At 37.4% G+C, this 21,813-nt stretch overlaps 1 protein-coding gene across 4 annotated transcripts in view; it reads right to left on the minus strand.

Annotated features, from left to right (window-relative positions):
- SEMA5A (semaphorin 5A) overlaps positions 1–21,813 on the minus strand; it is a 354,071-nt gene that overhangs the window by 158,987 nt on the left and 173,271 nt on the right. For all 4 annotated transcript variants that reach the window (XM_037380621.1, XM_037380622.1, XM_037380623.1 and 1 more), the window contains exon 6: positions 3,095–3,157. In XM_037380621.1, coding sequence (XP_037236518.1) covers positions 3,095–3,157 — 63 coding nt within the window. The remainder of the gene's footprint in view (positions 1–3,094; positions 3,158–21,813) is intronic.

Below are 21,813 nucleotides of genomic sequence, written 5' to 3' on the forward strand. Positions count from 1 at the left end.
GGGCACTCCATCAGCAAACTGACTTTCAGTTTTGCTGCCTGAGGTCCTTGCCCCCATGCTGCTCTGTGGTTAGCAGAGCTTCAAGAGAAACCAGGATGTGAATGAATAACTTATCCACAGCCATCCTTGTAATCCTCATCTCTCCTTCGCCACAGCCTGGGCTGGCCTTGTCTCCAGTCTTTCCTGTCCCTTCCCTACAGTCACATATGTCAGCCTTGAAATCTGAAATCACCCTGAGAAATGTCACAGAAATGCAGCCTCCAGCAACTCTCCAATTTGGGCTGGATCTATTTATACAGGAAAAACGAAGCAAGCAGTTTTTCTGGTGACAGTAACCGGAATTGTGTCTCCCAGGAGACTTCCTGTGAAGAGGGACAATTCACCGTAGCGCTGGAGTGAGTTCCTCCTGGTCTGATAATCTCAGTTTTTCCAAAGGAAGGCTTTCATGGTTTGACTAGGAAAAGGAGCATGCCACCTACCAGGTGCTTTCCTCATCTGCAAGTCTTCCTTATGCACAGAGCATGGTGACCTTGTTTTAGACTTGGACATAAGGCAATAAATGACAAACATCATTAGGCTGTCCTTTCTCTGGCCATAAATCTACCCTTTGATTTTAACCTCGATCAATTAATGAAAGCAAAAGAGGCATGAAAAGTTCAAAAAGACAGTTGTCATTCAATCTGTGTAGGTTGCCTCAGTCAATCACTCTGCGTTCTGCAGCAACTCCCACGTGAAACTTTCAGGCCACAAAGTCTGCACGCACAAAAAAAAAAAAAGCCCAAAAAAAAACCCAACCAAAAAAAACACCCACACCTCTGTGGTAACAATAAGAAAAGAACTATTTCCTCCCAGGATTACCTTCCGATATAATGAAATATAAGGATTGGACTTCTCTTCTAGATTGTGAATGAGGAATAAGGCTATGGATACATATGAAACACTAAATCTTTACCTAACTAGTAACACTAATAAGTAACAATCTCAGAGGCCATTATTAGTTTTACAGTCACAGCACAACTTCCAATCACCAGCTGCTTCAAAAGTGTGTGATGAGCATGAATAAAAATCTGCACATACATACTACACTAAGGTCCATTCTTAAATGCATTTCATCAGTGTTGAGTATTTCTACTAGCAAAATTATTTAATAGCAACATATGCTTCTGCACTGTTGAATTGGATGTGGATTTTACACCATGAACAGTATTGTCAATGTAATATTCAAAAGTACTATAGTCTCAAATTCACCATTACTTTCATCCATCATGTTACACCACAATCACTGCACTGTGACTTTCAGACAAGCTGAATGTTATTCTCACAGTTCTAAACTTGGAAAATCACTGCAAAACAAAGGCATAAACGCTTAGTTACACATTGCATTCCTATCAGTATAGTTTCTACTGTATGTGCACCTTGATCAATGAAATCTGTCATATTCTGTTGTCACTTGAGCATACCCTATTACTTCAGAGTAGTGACATCTGAAAGCTAAGGATGAAGGCTTGAGAGATATATTACCTGAAGAAGCATAAAACTTCTAGGGATAAATAACAACTTAGAAAATTAAACATTTGCTTAAAATATGAGGTCCCAAAAGTTAGTTCTTATCTCTCCACAAACTGACAAGATTCTAGTAAGCGTTTTGATCTATAATCTATTTCTGCCATTAAAGCCTTCACACATAACTTGAGTCACCAGAATTTGTCTACTCAAATCAGAAATCTTTAAGTAAAATCTTACCCATTTCTTTTATCTAACTATTAATAATATATATATATATATATATATAATTCTATATACCAAGCAAATCCTGCACTTCAATGGCTAGTGATCAGTAACTCCTAAATACTCGTTTTCACACACTGGGATGGAAAGAAAGGGAATGGAGGACAAAGAAGACCATTCTTAATGCCTTTTCCCAGTACAGTGAACACATTTCTACAGTGGAAGATGTTCCTCCATAAAGACAATCATCATCTATGTACAAAGCTTTATATTCACTACACTTGCTTCCCCCCCGCCCCCAAGTAATTCTGTCTTTTTCTCTCCTTGTGGTTTAACGTGGGCCTGCTTCTGAGGTAAGGATATTCTTCCTCTTTAATTTCAAACAGAAATGGATAAGCCAATGGTACATTGCAAATTTATTTTCCAAAACAGTAAAAATGCTGGAAATGAACTGTTCAGTGGGAGAATTTTAAAAGTCAGTGATTAGACAACCATGCAGAAGAGACTCCTCCTCTACTAGATGTATAAGCTTTTGGAATATATTTTTGAAGGTTGGAGATTTTTTATTTATATTTGTACATCAGTAATGTATGCTGACACATCTGACATGTTCTACTGAATGTGGGTCCTGAAAGCAAGTGTGCTTTTATGCAGTTGTTGCTGTTGATGGGTTTTCCCTTTAACTCTATTAACTTTAATCATTAAACATTATAATATTTACAAACATAAGTTGCATGCATTTCTAACTGCTTTAATAATTAATTTGATAACTAGCTTCAGCTTAGGACAACCACAAAAGAACACTGCATCGATAGAGGTTCCATCTCAGCATGACACTTGCCTGTGCTGAATAAAAGAAAGTGTAGTTGACCTGATAAGAAATTAGTTCTGAATACTAAAAATATATCAAGTCCCATGTCTAAAAAGTTAGTAAATTTCATAGTATTTTCTGTATAGTACTGTAGATATGAAATATAAAAGTTCCTAAAATCACATCTAATACACAGGGAAATAAATTGAGGATTTTACAAAGTAATTACACAGTTATTTAGGACTTACAGAACTGAAAATGAAATGAGAATACAGTCCATTACATATGACATGTTGTAGAGTCAAAACAGCAAATTGTTGGAAACTAAAGTTCTTGACCATTTCAGGAAAGAATGACTTGACTGGAACTCTCACCCCACACTCTCTATATTATTTTTTTATTCCTTTGCTTACACATCAGTGTCAGACTCCTTTCCTACAACCCTCTTCAGAAAGGGAGACAGTAAAAATGCAAAAGGTAGAGATTTATACACTGAATTATACCTGCTATTAACATATACATTTTCTTTAAGCAGAACACTTGTCTCGTGCTTACCTTTGATTTACCTTTACTGTAACAGGCTCTTTTAGTAGCTTCATCACATTGCCATTCCACTGCCTGCAACCAACAGGAGTTAGTTAGAAATGCGGGGAACACAGAAATACAAACCTCAGAGCTATCTAAGCCCATGCTTGAGATATGTGCTTCAGGCATACTGATGATTAGCTGTGGGTGATTCTATCCATAACTGCCTTATATGCTTTATCTCTTTAGGAATGTAGTTTTGCTCTTGATGGTTTTTCAATGTCTTAATCCAAAATCAAGCTGACAGTCCTCGTGATTAACTGTATCTACCACTACAGCAAAAATAACCACAGTCAGATTTGATGCTGCTTAGCCACTTTTTTATGAGTCTTATTAAAGTAAGTGGTCAGGAACACAAAGAAAGCCTGAACTTTTCTCCCCAGCAGATCTGGGCTGCATCACAACCGTATCTGAGGTCAGCTCTGCTGAGAGACCTTGAACCATGGGAAAGTGTGCCCTGTTGTGTTTTTTGCAATATTTATCTCAAGCATCAAATGGAGATTTTAGTTTCTCGAGGTATGACTGCATCACTAAACATCCGTTCAGAGAAAGAAACAGGCAGACACAAGACAACAGTGAAATGGAGCACTGCAAAGCAGAAACAATTTATCCCCATTTTTGAGCTGTCTCTCTGCTTCAACCAATTTATGCCAGGACTGTAATGCCTAGTCTGCATTACTACAGTTTCACTGCATGATTTAATTCCAATTATTTCCATATTAAACATTCAACAGCTATGACTTACGAACTTTATTGTTCAGTGGAGCAGGTCGTGTGCTCGGTGTTTATGTGCCAGCACATGTACATATTGGAATGCCTGTATATGCTGTGTAGTTAAAGTGCATTTTAAATCATTCTGCATTCTTTCACCTCGACAGTGCACATCCACATATTCTTTAGGTAAAAATGCCACAAAGCACTTCACGTTTTATCCGGATGAATTGAGATTTCAAAACTAACTACTATTGCTTAACTATTGAAACCACAGCTTTTTCATTTTTATTTACCAGGAAATAAAGAAAGACAGTTCATTCAGATTTAATATAGGTAATCTTTTGTACCTGTCTTTAATGGAGACTATATTAATAGCAAGCAGACTCTATAATTAATAAAAATAATAGGGTGAAAGCCCATTTAAACTAAGGGGGAAAATGTCTTCAGAGTATACTATGTAGTACTCTTTGATTTGTGTTTCAAGTCCAAGTATAAGCTTTTTCATTTCAGGAAAAAAAGACTTAGGAAAACTAATGTCATTACTTCTCTTCCTCCACCCCAAACCTTCCTATTTATAGCATTTACTTTTGAAGACGAACGATTACAGCATTATTAGGGAATATACTGAAAACTTCTGGAAGAACCCACTTGTGAATGACCCTAGCGTTTATAGCAAACTGTATCTAGCAGCAGGAAAGTTATCTCATACCGACTTAGATAAAAAAGCAACTGTGTGTCAGACAAAAAAGCAGCAATTACTTAACTCTATTGATTCTGTAATGCAAAAAGCAATTTATGTCCATAGTGAAGATCACAGTACAAAAGACTGCTTTTGGATGACCAACATAAGTTCCTAAGCAACCATTAGGACACACTGAATCTATATGTTGTATGGCACTACATAAAAGTAACTAATAGTGAATATATCACCTATAAACAATACAAAAAATTTCAAATGCCTGGAGAAATGCAAGAGTTACCAGTAGGAGGTCAGAGGAGAAAGACAGTGGAGTACAGGTGACTAAAGGGAAGGTCTGAAGGGAAGTTTTTGCCAAAACTGAACTGAGAAGAACATTCAACCATGAACAGCAGGAAGAAAGAAGACAGAAAGATGTCATTAAAGGTCAATGTTTATTAGTGAATCAATTTTGAGTAACAAAATACCAAACTTTGAATTGGCTCTAAGTCCATAGTAAAAGAGTAATTTGAAGGAGAAGGATATGAAATGCAAAAATTACAAAATGTCGCAATTCAAGCAAATTAAGTACATTTCTTAGGTGCTGAAAGTTTTGGAAAAGAAAATCAACAGACTTTGGAGATGGGAAATTTAGAAGCCAAAAGTGGGAGTTCTTCAAGATTTCCATAAAATCTGAGAAAAGCATACATAAGATCTCGCCAGCAGATCATGCTTGAAGAATCTGGGGACTCCAAGCACATAATAATGCAAGTAAAATTTAGGACAAGCCAGGCAAAAGCTTCATTAATCTTGATGATCATGACAGACCACTGGGACTGCCTCTCCCCCTCTGCTCCCCTGTTCTCTGCCAAGTGATTGCAGAGACCCAGCCTATACACTGTTTCAGAAAAAAGGTAAGAGGTGAAGAAAACCAGTCATCACTACATTAGCAAAGCCAGGTATCATCCCTGGAGGCATGGACTCCTTAAGGAGCTTGCTAACTGCCACACTTCTAAGAAGGAATCAAACAGTAAAAAACATGGCAATATAGATATATAGCTCTTGATGGACCCTGTACCAGTGGCACACCCAGTATTAATTTAGCTCAGAAGTGGTGTGTTGGAAACAATCACAGACTGTCAGCTTTTAGTCAAACGTTCTTTTAGATGGGATGAATGTCTTAGCTGAAGATCTCTCATATCTTAAATATTAATAATTTTGCCACACATCATAAAACCACTAATACCATTATTAGCGTAACTGAAAATAAACTTTCTTTTCTCTCTTTGAGAATGCATAGGTTTAAATAAAGATATTAAATATTAATACATTATGTAATATTTCTGGACACCATAGTTAACAGTACGTACAAGAATCCAAATGAACTACTGTAACTATGTATTAATAAATTAGTTTGCGAGCTAACCAAATAGCAAACTCACTGGGAAAACCCTGTCCACAACAACATATGCCAAAGGAGTAATATTGTCTGGACAAGAAATAAATGCAGACACACTGGTGACAAAGCTAAGTGCCATCTTTGAAATCAAGTGTATTTATAGTCCTATAACCCTGGGGTCCACTGCTGGAGGAGGTGATAACAAAGCACCCTGCAAATGAAGTACATTACAAACACATCTGAAGAGAGCTGAGTAGTTCAAACTGTTGTACCCTGGTCCCTAAGGTTCCTGCAGAGTTCAGTAACACATACATATGTCCTGTTGCTGACTAAATAAATGAAAACAGCGGGTATGGACAACATTTCTATATATAGCTATTTTTTTTTCTTCTAATCTTGAAGAAATTTGGGGGAGTTTCCCACAAAGTGAAAATGCGGATATTCAACACAGCCTACTTATACAGGGGGAGATAGGAGGAAAATTCCTCAAGTTAAATGTCATTTCAGTGTGGAAAAAAGAGAAGAAAAATGTGTCCTGAATCTTCAGCACACAAAGACAAAACAAAATTTCCCAACAGAATACTAACAATGTGGGTTTTGTCAGTAGAATATTAAGATTGTAAAGTTTTAATTCTGAAAGACCAGATGGACACATACAGATTGCGTTGTTTTAGAAGGCAAGCACAAACCCATGTTTACTTAAAGATGTTACTGTTATCTACTGCTTCTGTTAACTTGTCATATTCTCCTGCTTGATACCGTTTGCTAATACTTCCATGAAGTTCAGATAAGCAGTGAAAATATGACATGCATACCATGATGGATATTTGATCCACTACGAAGGCCTACACAGCTAGATTTTATGCTGTTAGGATCTTTTCTTTCCTACATCTCTGAATAAGAAGTTCCAATTTTCACATGGCACAATACAACCCTCAGCAGTCTGTGCATTGGTTTTAATTAATATTATAATTCTGCTTAAGCTGGGAACAAAATTCATTGAACCAAATTATAGACACTCATGTTTCTTTGCTCTGGGGAAAGAGGAAACAGGGATTTGAATATTAGTGCTAGAGAAAATAAGGACAGGTAGTACATCAGCTACTGCTATGCATCTCCACAACGAATGTAGCTGCATTGGTTAAGAAGGAGGGTTTAAGGTAGCACATCAGTCTGCTTCTGAGCAAGCTGACATTATTTACAGCAGCATGGCTTTTACAATTCCTGCTATCAATATGGTCTTTCAAGGACCTCTATAAATTTAAAGCCTTGTCTTAGTTGTTTCTAATTTCCCAATCCCCAGCATAACTACATTCTAGTAGACATAAATAAACCTTAATTACATAAGTCACCAGTAAAGCACTGCAAAATATATGCAGTGAGATTTTTAGTCCTGTGAAAGTCAGTGTGGCCAACTCTAAAGACTGAACTTGACAGGTACAAATTGAACTTGACCCAGTGTACTCTGATGAGGAAGTCACTGTTCGCTTTTGAATACATACCATTTTCTTCAATACAAAAAAAACCTCACAATCCACCAAGCTCCACACAGGTTTGACATAAAATCAGACTGAACAGAAACATCACTTCAGTGCACACAACTCTAAGTTTGAACTCACATTTCAAACTGATGGCAGGCATCTTTTTGTAAAAGCTGAATTGTAAATAATTATAACAATGTTGTAAACATTACATTGTTGATGTTTGTACAGTGTTTCAAAGACTTCAGATGAAATCGCTCCTGGCATTTTCAAGGGGTAGTGGGAGGAGAGAAATTCCAGCCACAGAAGAAACAAATTCCAAGTCAAGTTATAGAATGAAACTATTATCTTCCAAATGAAGAAAAATATACATAGAGCACCCACCTATTTTAAGTTAAAATTTACAGTATTAAAATTAATCATATTCTTTTGAACAAAAAATGTATTTCAGTACCTTCTCTGTTTGAATGGATGAATTATAAGAGTCTTGCTTAAAAGTTAAACTATTGTACCTTCAGCAAACAAATTAAATAAATGCAGAGAAATTAGCTCCAATGGAAACCAAAAGAAAATCCACAATCTAAACTGATTTATCCAAATACCTTAGAAAAACACTAAAAGAAAATCATGAAAGGTGTAGAAGCAGTTAATAATGTTCACATGTCACTCCCATTTAAGAAGTAACTGTCAAGGCGTTCTCTTCATGCCCAACATGCAGTGGCAAACTAAGTCCCCAGGCAAGACATCTGGAGGTCCCTTCCAATCTAAATTATTCTATGATTTTTTTTAAAAAATTACAAAATACAGAAGGAAAAATAATAACCAAAACACTAAGTAGTTTACTTTAATATACCTCCTTTCTACAATTATAACTTCAATTAGTAAATGCAGACAGGAAATTTGAAATTTGAACACAGTCAAGAAAGGGCTGGTCTATTAGAATGTGTTAAGTGAGGTATGTATTAGTTGTACTTACAGGTCAACAAAAACCACTTGGCTTTCACCTGCAGTGGAAGCTGCACACGTAACCAAGTACAATCAGATCTCCTGGAAGAACTATGCTGCTATAGCATAACATATATATGATATACTCATAACATATGCATGTAGACAGGTATGTATTCATATGTATTTCTATATATGAACCTCTTTAAAGTATAGAAACAGAATGTACTATTACATTTCATAGAGAAAGAAGTTAATTAGTCAAGAACCAAAAAATGAACAGAACAGTATTCCAGACAGATGGTCCTGCACTTCTTAGGCAGATGGCTCTGCTAATTAGATACTGGCAAAAATAACATTAAAGAAGATGGTTTAATTACACAATGCCAAAAATTAACAACTACATGATATTTCCTTTTTTCTTTTTCATTATCTGCTTGATTTCATCTCTTATATCATGTATTTAAACAATAGTCTGGGGAGTTGGGGTATAATGGCAATAACCATAATAATATATGTCTGCAAACATGAGTAATATTGCCTTATTGTTCGCATCAGCCCAGCAATGGAATGGCTTCAAAATGTTGTGACTTGTTTGGCGAGGGTGTCTTGCAGCCTGTCTAATTAGCTCTCAGTGAACATGTATGCTGGAGTCCAAAAGCTGAGTTTAAAGAGGCCATAAAGAAAGTGTCAGAATCATAAACACAAAGAATGTAGCCAAAGAGAAGTATACCAGCAAGACATTAGCAGCAAATTAGCAGCCACAGAGTTAGTGGTGGTTTCAATGGTTACCAGAAATTTTAAGGCGTGCTTCGGTATAATGACATCCTTCCTTCCAGCAAATATGTAAAGCCACTTAAGAAAGATTTATGCCTCTCTATACTTCACAGGAACCCTTTTCCTTGCTTTCCACAGAGTCGTGACCCCTTGTCCTTGCAGCCATTATTGCTGGACCTGCTTAGCTTGCCAATGGGCTCCTGACAAACAGTCAACTTCAGAGAATGATCATTCTCTGGGGGAAAACCCACAGTAAAATATTAAAAAGGGGCTTCCCTTTAACATAGCTTTCGCTTTTAGTTCACCTAAAAGGAAAAGCTGGTTTCTGGGGGCTAAAGGCAACCTGGTTAGGCTTTCATATGAAGTAATAGCCAGCACTTCATACAAGAAGTCCAACACCGTATGGACAACTTTACTATTTGGCTACAGTCACTGCAGTCTCTTGCCACCAATTACCACATGTAACAGCCAGTTCTCCTGGGAATAACATTATGTGTGTTTTCATTTGTTCAGAACCAGCTTTTACTGTTCATCCACATTTAGAAAATTACAGTTTCTTATAAAGTAAGCAGTGTGAAATATATGAAAATAAACATCAAATCATGCTTGAATTTTCCAGGGTTTGGAATTCAATAAGAACTAAGACCCCCTGATGGATATATAATTTCAATCTTAAACCAAGTAATATATGAAGTTTTATATGGCTTCAAGGAGGTGATGTCAACTTAATTTTATTTCAAATACACTGGTCTGAAGTATATAAAAAAAAACTGAGGAGAGAAGTACATACTCTGCCAAAGCACAAAGCAGCCAAAGTTTTAGCTAGCTTATTTTATTGACTATGCATAGAAATAGTTGTTGAATTTTTTTTTTTTAAAAAAAAAAGTTAATATTATAGAAGAATTTAGACTTATTATGACTTTCACAAGCCCTCATTGTTGGGCTATTGTATTGACTTTAATGATACAAGTCTGCCCAAGACTGAACTTTCACAACTGCCACCTACCTATCCACCTGTGCATTGCCCTCTGTCTCCTCCAAAGACTTCTAAATGTAACAAAACACCCATTTGGTTTATTTATAACAGAGACAGGTTTACAGAGGGAAATGCAGTTCCAAACCTGGAAGTTAACAATCCAAAACTTGAGTGTGTTCAGAACTAGGGCTTTTAGTCCTGCTCCCAGAGTTATTAAACAAACAAACAAACAAACAAGCAACAAAAAAAAAAAACATTGCACCGTGACTTTCAAAGTTTTGAATGTTCCAATCTGGTGTTTTGAAGCTTTTCCAGCTTTTATGGACATTTAAAAACTGAATGCAGAATTGTGCTGAAGGGGTAAAACAACAAAATGTTCTTGCATTACAAAACTTGGCAGCCATTCAGCAGGTAGGAATGAGATTTCATAACATAGTTTTAATGCACATTCTGAAATTATACTACATATAGTAAATTTAATGTATTGAATAAATTAGATGTGAATCCTTTAAGCTTTAACATCTGTGTTAACATACTGAGTTTTAAAGTGTTTCCTGCTTTTTGGCAAATAAGATTGATTTTAGTATGCTCCAAGACCTTTTGAAAGTAACATTTCATTTATTTTTTTTTACAAATAGTGTTTTAAAGTTTTAGGTGCTGATGAGAAATGTCAGGATTCTCTTTATTTCAAGGAAGTGAAAGATATTTCAATGTAATTTCATACCTCTCACCCTCCTAGGTTAAATAACAGACTAAGTGGAAAAAAGTCCCCTGGCACTGGAGTGCCACAAAATGTTCGTTTGGACCTTAAGCAGGCGCAAGTAGAAGTTTATTTTCCTGTACACCTGCTCATTGATGCTAAGAAACATGGAAATGGGAAAGAGGAGGCAGCACCGAAATGTGGGCCATCTTGTGCCATGCTAACTTGCTGTTCAAGACAGCCGTGATGGTGTAGGATGTGGGATTAAAGAATTAGCCCAGAAATCAGCCCTCCCTTACCTTCCAGCCACAGTCAGTCAAGGAAGGTATGACACTTCAGCAGACTTTGTGGCAAATCAAGACTTTCCTCCTGGAAGAATTTCTGAGAGGCACAGCCAACACACTATATCTTGCCCCTGGGATGTCAAAGACAGCTATAGTATAGCTTCCAGATATGAGCTCACAAAACTAGATGATTCTGAGAGATACGGTGGAGGATGCAATTTATAAAACCTTCTAAGTTATACTGAATAACAGAGACTAAAAAAAAAAAATCTTAGCATTCCTATAGGTACGTGTATAATTTTGTACATATTGTCCCATTAGGAACAGCATAACAATTTTATTATCTTATTATCATTTCCCTTTGTTGGGGCTCTTGCTGTATTGAATGATTATACTGAACTCTGAAGCAAGTGGAAAAATACTGAAGAAATAAGACGAGGTTACGGCCAGAACAGTGGGATGAAGAAAAAGGAGCAAATTGCAGATGTTTGCTCAAAAGCAAGGCCAACGGGACGTGATAAGAGGAGCTGGGAAACCGCAGAAAGGAGCCTACGTGCCAGAGAAAGCAGAAACAGAAATCTTCCCAGTAAACAATTGTTAACCAATCATATTATTATACGCTTGTAAAATAGCCAACCACATTATTGCACGCTTATAGAATGCCTTATAAAAGTCTACCTGGTTTGTACAATAAACGGATCAGATCTTGAACTCTGTGAGTATTTGAATCTGACTCCCGCTCGCCCGAAATGCCCGCAGCATCCCTTGGTCTTTTTTACTTATTTATTCAAATAGTTTTGCCATTAGGCTTTGGGGATGGCAGCTTTGATTCTGTTAGTAGTAATTCCCATCTATAGTTCTAGAGAAAACACTACAGTGACATTACAATAGTAACAATATTTTGAAAAGTGAGCCTAAAAATGGCATCTTATAAGACAGCAAAAAGACAAAATTTGTTGAAGGAACTCTAACATACATATTTCCCCATTAAACATGCAACTAAATCAAGGTATGAAGATTTTAGAGAGATGAAATCAGAGAGAAAGTAGAATGATAATGACAGAAGAAATGTTAGAACCACCAATTTATGCAGCTTGTCCACTGAAAAGATGGTGAAGAAATAAATGGTTCAACAGCAAAGAGACACAAACATGAGATATTTTACATTCTTCTAGTTAAATTAATTGACCAGAAAGGTGATTTTGGAAAATCAACATTGAGGTTTTTTCTTTCCATTTAAGGATAACACATAGATACGTAAGACATATAGAAAGTGGATGGGACAAAATGGAAAAAAGTAAGAAAAACACCACCAAATTTCCCAAGAGATGGCAACAGGACTGAGGGCAGCTTGACTGACAGTTCACTCAGGGAAAGAAGAAACAAAGTAATTTCTGGTTTGGTTATGCTTGCTTTAACATAATGGGATTTAATTTGTCAATCACTAAAATAATCTGAAACAAAAAACAGCAATAATATGGAGAAGAATAAAAAGCAAAGAGGCACATACATGAGCATCATCAACAGACAGATAATAATGTGACTGTGTAGACAGGCAAAAAACTGAGCAGACTGAGGAAAAATTCTCATTAAACACAAAGACAAAAGATGCTTACTTAAACAGGAAAGCTTGAATCTATAGATACTAGGAAAATCACTGGAGTGTAGCTACACTGTTAAATTATACAGAAATCAAGGGTGAGAAAGACAAACAGGAGCATCAGGACTAAGGAGACAATCTGCTCATAATGTGGAAAAGTCTTCAAGAAAACATATTGTACTTCAGTTGCAATGGAAATCACAGTTTCATCATGAAGATCTGAGATAATGGTGAGGCTATGAAAAAGCCTGAATGTTAGTTCATTTTTCATTTTTTTGGTTGTTTTTTTGTTTTTTGGTTGGGGTTTTTTTTTGACAAAAGTGAATGGTCTGGAGTAATGTCAAGGATGCATGGCGCTTTTCACTTCCAGGTTACGTGTTAAACATCATTCAAGTTATTAATTAGTGACGGTCAGTGACATCTGGCAACCCAGTATTAGCTATCTGAAATGAGCGGGTCATTTCTACGTAATTTTTGAAAGACAAACATTGAGATCCAAATGAATCATAGTTGGTCTTTTTTGCAGAGACAGTAGAACAGCTGCTTAGAGGGAAGAAATACCCCTGTTATATATAGTTTACCTCATTCTACATTGACAAGGAAGACTGGAAAAGCAGATAGTCACTGAAACAATTATAATCATAATTTCTTAACAGTTCATCTCCAACTGTTTTCCCTCGTATTTCCCTCCTTGCTGACCTCATATTTCAGCAGACATAGGATAGTTGTAGGAAGCCCTACCCAACCTTTAGACTCAGAGCCCTTAAATGTTGAGAAATTTTGAAAAATGTTGAGAAAGTATCTCCTAAATTTCAGTGACACACAGAAATTTTAGTAACAATCTTACACAGAGAACCCAGTTGAAGAAATTTATTTCTGAACCAGCTGTGTGATGTACTCTTCCTCCTGTAACCTCTTTCCCATTTTTCTTGGTTTAGAAACACTCTGACTGCTACATTGGAAGAACAATACTGTACTTTGGTATTTTTCTCCCAGAAACTGTAAGCTCAGTGGAGGTAACTATAAAACCATGGTAAATAAAGTTCATTCAATAGGATGCCCCATCCAACTGTTAATAAGGCACTTCTATGCAGCCATGGGGCTCTTACTTCTTATTTTTGCAGATATCATCAGCTTTCCCCAATCAAATTATACCCTATTAACAATCTGTCACCTGATGTGTATGTTATAGCTCTTAACTTTTTAACAGTGGTTTATATTAGATACTAGTTTGCCATTAAAAACAGAAAGTACCAAAATTTTTTTTATTAGTAGGAATTATTTCTTGAAAGTTCTCCTGTGCTTTTTCTGCTGAAGTGAGTCCTTTGAAGTCAGTGTTCCAAATCCCAAAGCTTTTACTATTGCAAAACTTCCCAAAATCAAAGGAGTTTTGTCTAAGAAGAGCAGAAGAAAGGCTAGAAATTGTAAACATTCTCAATATCCACTGTAGAAAAGGGACAGCTTCTGCACAGTAGCTTATAACAGGAAATCCCCTTAGCATATGCCTGAAGTATTAAAAGAACTTTAGAATTAGACCAAAGACCATTCATTTATAGCTCTTTCCTGTGAGTAGTGAAATGGGTTTGAAACTCAGATCAGGCTATTCTGAGTGCACATCTACAAAGCTGCTAAGTCAGAAAGCTCAAAACCTCAAAATTAATTTTCTATTTTAATTGTAATGTATATCAAAACAAGATTTCTCAGTATTTTTGCAGGGGAAAAAAAGGATAATCTTTATCTCTGTAAAAAGAAAAAAAGAAAACTTCACAGAAAAAACAACACAGGATTTGTATCTGCCTCAAAGTGCAGGGAGGAATATGTTTTATTTTAAAACAATTCAATGGGACAAACATTTGCTTATCAGTTCTCCACAATATTTAGTATGACTCACACTTAAGAAGCTCTAAGTATTAACAGCAGCCGAACGAAAATTCACAGGGTTCAAGAAATAAGACTTCTTGTGCTTCTGAATGATATTGTGAGATTTTAATAGTGACATTCTGAATAGTCTGTCAGTCTCCATGCAGATTCTGTAACTGCTCCTTTCAGTGGAGGTTTTCTCCAATGGAGAATGTCTACTGAAATTTTTCAGTGCCTACTGAAATTCCTCAGTTCTTTTACCCAAATTAAAGGAACACAAAAACTCAGAGAGCCCCCAAGACTCATAGTAAAATTTGCATCTACAGACATGTTTCTTTCACTCTGAAAACAGAATGCCTAAGACAGAACTCACATATTTAAAAAGATTCTGCAGCGAAGCAAAGCTATTGCCTCCTCAGGAAAAGTATTTGAAATCTAAACTCAGACAGAACCAAACTTTCCTGTAATAACTCCTCTTGAAGTACACTTTAGACCTGAGTTTTCAACTCTTTCCCAGCATGCGGAGTCTTACACTGCCTGGGATCTTCAAGGAGAGAACATGGCTTTACCTAGAGTTACCTGCAGGACTAGGATCTGAGTCTATGTTAAAGAGAAGAGATGAATACCTATACTTTAGCTTTACAACACACAAAATGTCTTACAAGCAAGGAGCAGGCATGTCAGCAAATCTTGCTTGCTCTGTGTGACAAAGGAAACTGAGTGATCCTAATTTTTAATACTCAGGTAAAGACATCCTTTTGGCCTGCATGTTAACTGTGTCTGAGAATCCACACAACCAATTCCTCAAGCAGAAAAGGAACTTCACATCAGTAACATAAAATACGTCCTTGTCTCAATGCCAGGTCTTTCCAAGGACAATGACCATATACCTTTTAAAATGGATTAAAACAATGCATTCTCCCTTAGCCATGTTCTTAGAAATAGTACTAGATAATTTCTGGCAACGTTCATCCAGGCTACCAGTATTCTGTGCTAATCATGGTGGTTTGAATTCAGATACTTTTAATATTAATTCTAATCTGTGAGTTACTGGAGAAAGCAGAGGGAAGGCGGGACAGAAAGAAGAGTGCGTGTGTATATTTAAAAAGCATGCTAGGACATAGGCAGCTTGGCTGGCTGCCAGATGCCCACCCAGCTGCTTTCTCATAAATTAATTTTATTGCCAATTAAAAATAGACTAGGATGGTGAGAAACAAAGGCAAATCTAAACCACTTCCCCACCACCACCTTTTCAAAGCATCAACTTCATCCTTTCCTTCCAGACTCCTGTACGTCCTCCCTGCCAGCAGTGCAGGGGGATGGGGAATGGGGGGCTGCAGTCAGCCCGTAACAGCTTCTCTCTGCTGCTCCTTCCTCCTCACACTTTTCCCTATTCCAAACAACATTCATAGCTAAAGACCTCTTTTTTTAATCCAAAATTATTTTCAAAGTTGCAGTTCTGTGAGAAAGCAGTTCCAGTTAATCCCACAAAATCTATACTATAGCAAGATGTGGCAGATAGATCTCAATGTGAGTTGCATGCGAGCAAGGACCACCCGCTCCACTGAGAAAGAGAAGAAACAAATAAACCTAAAAAGCTGAATCTCATATTCACTGTATGAGAATTATGAAATTATTACATGGGTGTATATATTAGAGATATATAACATATTATATTATATATATATTAAAATCATACTATTTTATTATGGAATTATCATATATTTGTGTCAATTTTTTGCTTTGATGCTGCACTTTTTTTTGGTAGTAGTTTGCATGCTGCCCTCTTCAGATCACTTAAAATCCAGTGTGAGCATGTTCATTCATGATGATTTCCATTTGCCAGAAATCAGTTCAGTGGAGAAAAAAAAATTCTCACAGTCACTTTAGCTTTTAAAAGTATTGGCTCTGATGCATACCTTCTTACCTTTTTGGGGTTTTAACCAATCTTGCAAAAATATATGCATGTTCCTAGTCTTAAATGATAGATTGGATTACACTGAAAATGCAGATCCATTAACACACATAATATAACTAATCAACAGGGCTAAACAGACCTTTAGTAAAACAATCTTCTAACTCTTGGTACTTCACATCTTTTTGTAACCTCCACCATTTAGACTGGAATTTTCCTCTGCTATAAAGCAAAAGAAGTTATTTCTATGAATGGGAGTAGAGGAAAATAAACTTTTTCAATTGTTATATTTGTAAAAATCTTTTCTGCCTCTTTCTTACTCCATATACACGATCACAAAGTGATTGGGCTGAAAATAAGGTAACATAGTAGGCAGCTTTATGAGAAGTTCTATTCTATGCTTGACCGGAAAAAGCTTCTGATCTTATAAACTTATTACAGTAGCAAAACTTCAGAACAGAATTAAGTTTATGAATGCATGCCAGCTAGATTTTACATTTTTTTGCTCATTTTTCTGGGACGATTAAATAACATCTAGGTAACTTTATAACAGTGGTTGATGTCCTCAGGCAAGAAAACTCAATTGTTCAAAACAAATTCTTCTGCACCAAAAAAAATGCCTTTGGCAAGAACATAATGCATTCCCTCAAAAATAAACTGATACCGCTTGTACTAATAGCAACAATAACAGCAACAACAATAGCATTATTAAAGAAAATGACTAAACTATACAAGGAAAAAGGGGTACCACAGAGATGGGTATACGCTTCATTTTAGAGCACTGACTGCCCCCCTTACAGTTGGAACTAACTGTCAGAGCAGAACACTCAAAGCACAGCTGTATTAACAGAATATGTAAGCACCTAAAATAAAAGTCATGTAAAATAAAAACTATCGTACCAGTAAGCAAAAGTAGGAAGAGGAAGACATAAAGGTTTAGTCTTTGCTCGTTTTCATCTTCTCTTACTTCACTGTCCCAGATTCATTGCCTACAAGCTGCTGAATTGGATTAATGGCAGTTAGGAAAGATTTTTGCATTCATAAATTGAATTCCTTCCTTCCAAACATATCCGTGAACTCCTCTATAGTCAAATTAACTCACCGAATGTTAACTAAATTAGCACATTTTAACTGACTAGTCCAGTGACTCATCAAATGCCTCCTAATGCTTCCAGTATACAATAGTCACAGCATCAATAAATACAAACTTGTCTCAATAAATGGATGGAGTAATGCATGTGCAATAAATGTTTTTAATTTCAATCTAAATTATATACAAAATCATGTTTGATGTTGTGCTAGCTGAAAGTTACTTTCTAACAGACATCATTTTTCCAGTGTAGATGGAGGTTGTCATGTCTTACTGTTGAAAGAATGCTAGTTTTCCAAATGTGCTAAGCCAAGTTGGAATCTCAATCACTTGGCTGTTTTTCTTGTTTTAATGAAGAGAGATTGGTATCTCAAGAATCCTGAGGGGAGAATGAAGATGTGATGCAAGGCAAAGCACAGATAACAATTCTGACTTGGTAACAGTCTGAATATACTTAAAATGCATGCTTTCAAATTCCTCCCACTGTCCCCACCACAATAACATCTCTTATCAAAGTTTCATCTATTTTAGGAGGGAGGTTCTCCATAAATGTTAATCAGTTCAGAATGAATTCCAAACTGAAAATGCACTTGTATAAATTAAAACAATGGAACAAGCCAAAAATTTCAGTCGGTTGGCTACTTTCTGTGCACAAGAGGCAGATGTATTGTGCTGCACAGGGAGTACAGAGGGAATTTCTTTCGTATCTTAGAACAATGAGTCAACACTATTTTAATTTTACTTCCCCCATTACATGTTTCACGTATGCTCCCCAACCTAAACATGCAAGTGGAAGCAGGACTGGATTAAGAGAGGGCACTAGATAATACTACTGGCAGTCACACAGTAAATATGTTGTATCTCTGAAAGGGCACAGTATCTCATTATCACATGTGATTATGTGCCTCAGTGAGCAGATAAGGCAAGCATCTTTTGGCCTTTACTGAGAAAATTATATACTGTAGTTGGGGAGAATGCTCAGCTGGAGCAAGACAGAAAAGTTCACTGTAAATGCCTACAGAGGGAGAGTGAAAGCACTGAACTGTTGAAGAATTAGATAAAGAGATACAGGCATCTGTTGAGATGACCTTCAGGGACACTACAGGACAGTACTATGCCCAAGAGAGATGTCTTGGTTATGTGGCAGCAGGTGACTGAGCAGAAAGAGGAAAACGATTCAGTCTTAGGTTTCCTTTCCTTATGCTAATGTGTAGGAACAGAGAAGACAACAAAAAAGTGAGCAACTGTGGAAACTTGATCATCAGGTGTTGCACAAAGAAAACTGAGACAGGTTTAGAGAGACACCTTACATCATCTTCAAAGTTACTTACAGAAAGAAAAAAAGGATAGAAGGAGAAACAGGAAAAGGAAAACCTCTCTCCAGTGGCCATCTAGGAAGAGAAGCGATTGGGGTACATAGATGAGCATCCTCTCCAGTGCAACAGGTAGCCTCCCCAAATGCAAATTCAGAGGGATGATGGGAGGTCAGAAAGTGCAGCAGCAATGGGAGACTTCAGCTACCCTCAGAAAGTCTGGGTACGCATTACACTGAAGCCTGGCAACAAGCGTAAATTTTTAGACACAAATCAAGGTTTTCATGAAGCAACTCATCATGAGGCCAAAGAGTGCAGAATCAACTCTAGACTCTGTCCTGAGTAGCATGCAGAAATAGCACTGGAATAGCAACCACAACGTACTCAGATTCAGCATCACTGCAGGAGCAACTGAAAACCCAAATCCACTACGGCTTGTTCTGCTTCATAATAAGGAACTTCAGTATGAAGAAGCTTGATAAAAAGGAGCTAACTGAGACAGCTGAGCATTAAAGTTTTGCAGGCAGCATTCAAGGGTACCTAGCTGGAGACAGAAGGCAAATGAACACCACCTATTATAAAAAAAAAAAAAAAAACATGAAGGAAAGGGCAAACAAAACCGTGGCATAGATTAACAGCAGGCAGAAGTAGTTAACAGAAGGAGGAAAGCACCTTTCAGAAAACTAAAGCAGTGTCAAAATAAAGAAAACAACAGAGCAAAACTCTGTCAGGTTGAATCTAAAAACCTAACACTGTAGACCAAAAAGAGCTTGAAGAACAATTTGCAAAAGCCATAAACATTACTAAAAAAATCTTTCTTCAAACTTATTACAAACAGGAAGCCTGACAGTTCACAGAAGCAGCACATGATCAAAGAAGTTATTAAGAAGATAAAGCCCCACCAGAAAAAAAAAAAAAAAAAAAATCCCTCCTTGCCCAGGTTCATCATGGAAGAGCTCAAGGAAGTTCTCATCACAGAATGGGCAGGGGCACTCATCAAAAACTCTCTCTCAAACCACAGTGCTGTTAAAAGAGGTTATAGGATACAGATAAAATGAAAAGCAACAGATTTTCAGGATGGCTATTTATGCAATAATATCAAAGGAGTTCAGAGATGAAAGTGCTGAACTATGAATCAATGTAAGACTTTTAGCTTACAACTGCTTTGGTACCCGAGGACTTGAAGACATCAAATGTAATATCTATGTCTAAAATGGGCTCCAGGAAGACCCATGAAACTGGAGTGCTGATTTCTGTACCAAGCAAATTATTAAAAATTATATAATAAGTAACAAAGATAGTGAACAAAGATGCAAGTCTTGGTATGCAAATTCAACCACCCTGATGGCTGGGTATAAGCAGTCCTGGAGATTTCTGAAATACATTGAGGACAATTCCTTGATAAAGGTGAGTGACAGCCCAACCAGGAAAGATGATCTTCTGGAACTGTTATTACAAAACAGGTGTGTGAAAGATGAGGTCTGCCCTGACTGCAGTGATCAGAATGGGGCTGACAACTTTGAGAAAAGTAAGCAAAACAGACAGTAGAACTAAACCAACTGCCCCAGGGATGGAAACACAGCCCTGCCCACCATCTACCATGGACTGATCCAGGCTGCACTGGAAAAGGGTGAAGCTCTGGAGCACCTGAAATAATTGATGACATCACCGTGTGGGGCAACACAGCAGAAGTTTTTGAGAAGGGGAGGAAAACTGTCCAAATCCTTCTGAAAGCTGGTTTTGCCATAAGGTCAAGGGACCTAAATAGGAGATTCAGGTTTTGGGAATAAATGGGCAAGACGGATGTCATCAGATCCTAAAGGATGTAATCAACAAAATAACAACTATGAAATAGGAGATAGTTCAAGCAGCGGCCCTTGGGCCAGTCTGAACTGGGCAAGATGTAAAAAAATGTGCTCTGCACCACAGCTGGGGTGCAGAGGTGAAAGCTATCTAGCCGGCTTTAGCAGCTGCTGAACAAGAAAAATGGCCAGTACTTTAGCTCTATACTGAATCAGGAGTGGTGGCCAATGCCCTGGGGGGCTGGCTGCAGCAATGGAAGCAGAGTAACTGGCAGCACAGAGGTAAACTCATCTGGGCTGCTGGACTGTGGAAAAATATCGCTGCCCGAGTGGAGAACCTGGTTGTGAAGGTACGTCACTTCAGATACTCACATAGCCAAGAGCTGGGCCATTGAAGAACATCAAAACAACCAGCAGGTAGATCAGCCTGCTAAGATTAAAGTGGGAAAGGTGGATCTGAATTGGCAACATAAAGGGGAATTATTCATAGCCCAATGGGCCCATGACACTTTAAACCATCAAGGAAGAGACGCAACATATAGATGGACTCAATGATCAAGGGGTGGACTTGACTGTGGACACTATTGCACAGCTTATCCATGAACGTGAAACATGCACCGCAATCAAGCAAGCCAAGTGATTAAAGCCTCTCTGATATGGATGATGATGATGGCTGAAATATAAATATAGGGAGGCCTGGCTGATTGACTACATCACACTCCCACAAACCCACCAAGGCAAGCACCATGTGCTTATAATGGTGGAAGCAACCACTGGATGGTTGGAAACATATCCCATGCCCCATCTACTGCCCAGAACTCTATCTTTGGCCTTGAAAAGTAAGTCTTATGGCAACACAATACCTCAGAAAGAACTGAGTCAGACAACAGGACTCATTTCCAAAACAGTCTCACAGACATGGGCCAAAAAACATGGCATTGAGTGAGTACATCACATTCCCCATCACGCACCAGCCTCTGGGGAAATTGTCACATTCCCTATCATGCACCAGCCTCTGGGAAAATTGAACAATGTAATGGACTGTTAAAGATTGCACTGAAGGCAATTGGTGGTGGAACTTTCAAACACTGGGATACACATTTAGCAAAAGCCACTTGGTCAGTCAACACTAGACGATCTGCCAACCAAGCTGGCCC

Source organism: Falco rusticolus, chromosome 3 (assembly GCF_015220075.1).
Source record: "Falco rusticolus isolate bFalRus1 chromosome 3, bFalRus1.pri, whole genome shotgun sequence".
NCBI classification, from domain to species: domain Eukaryota; kingdom Metazoa; phylum Chordata; class Aves; order Falconiformes; family Falconidae; genus Falco; species Falco rusticolus.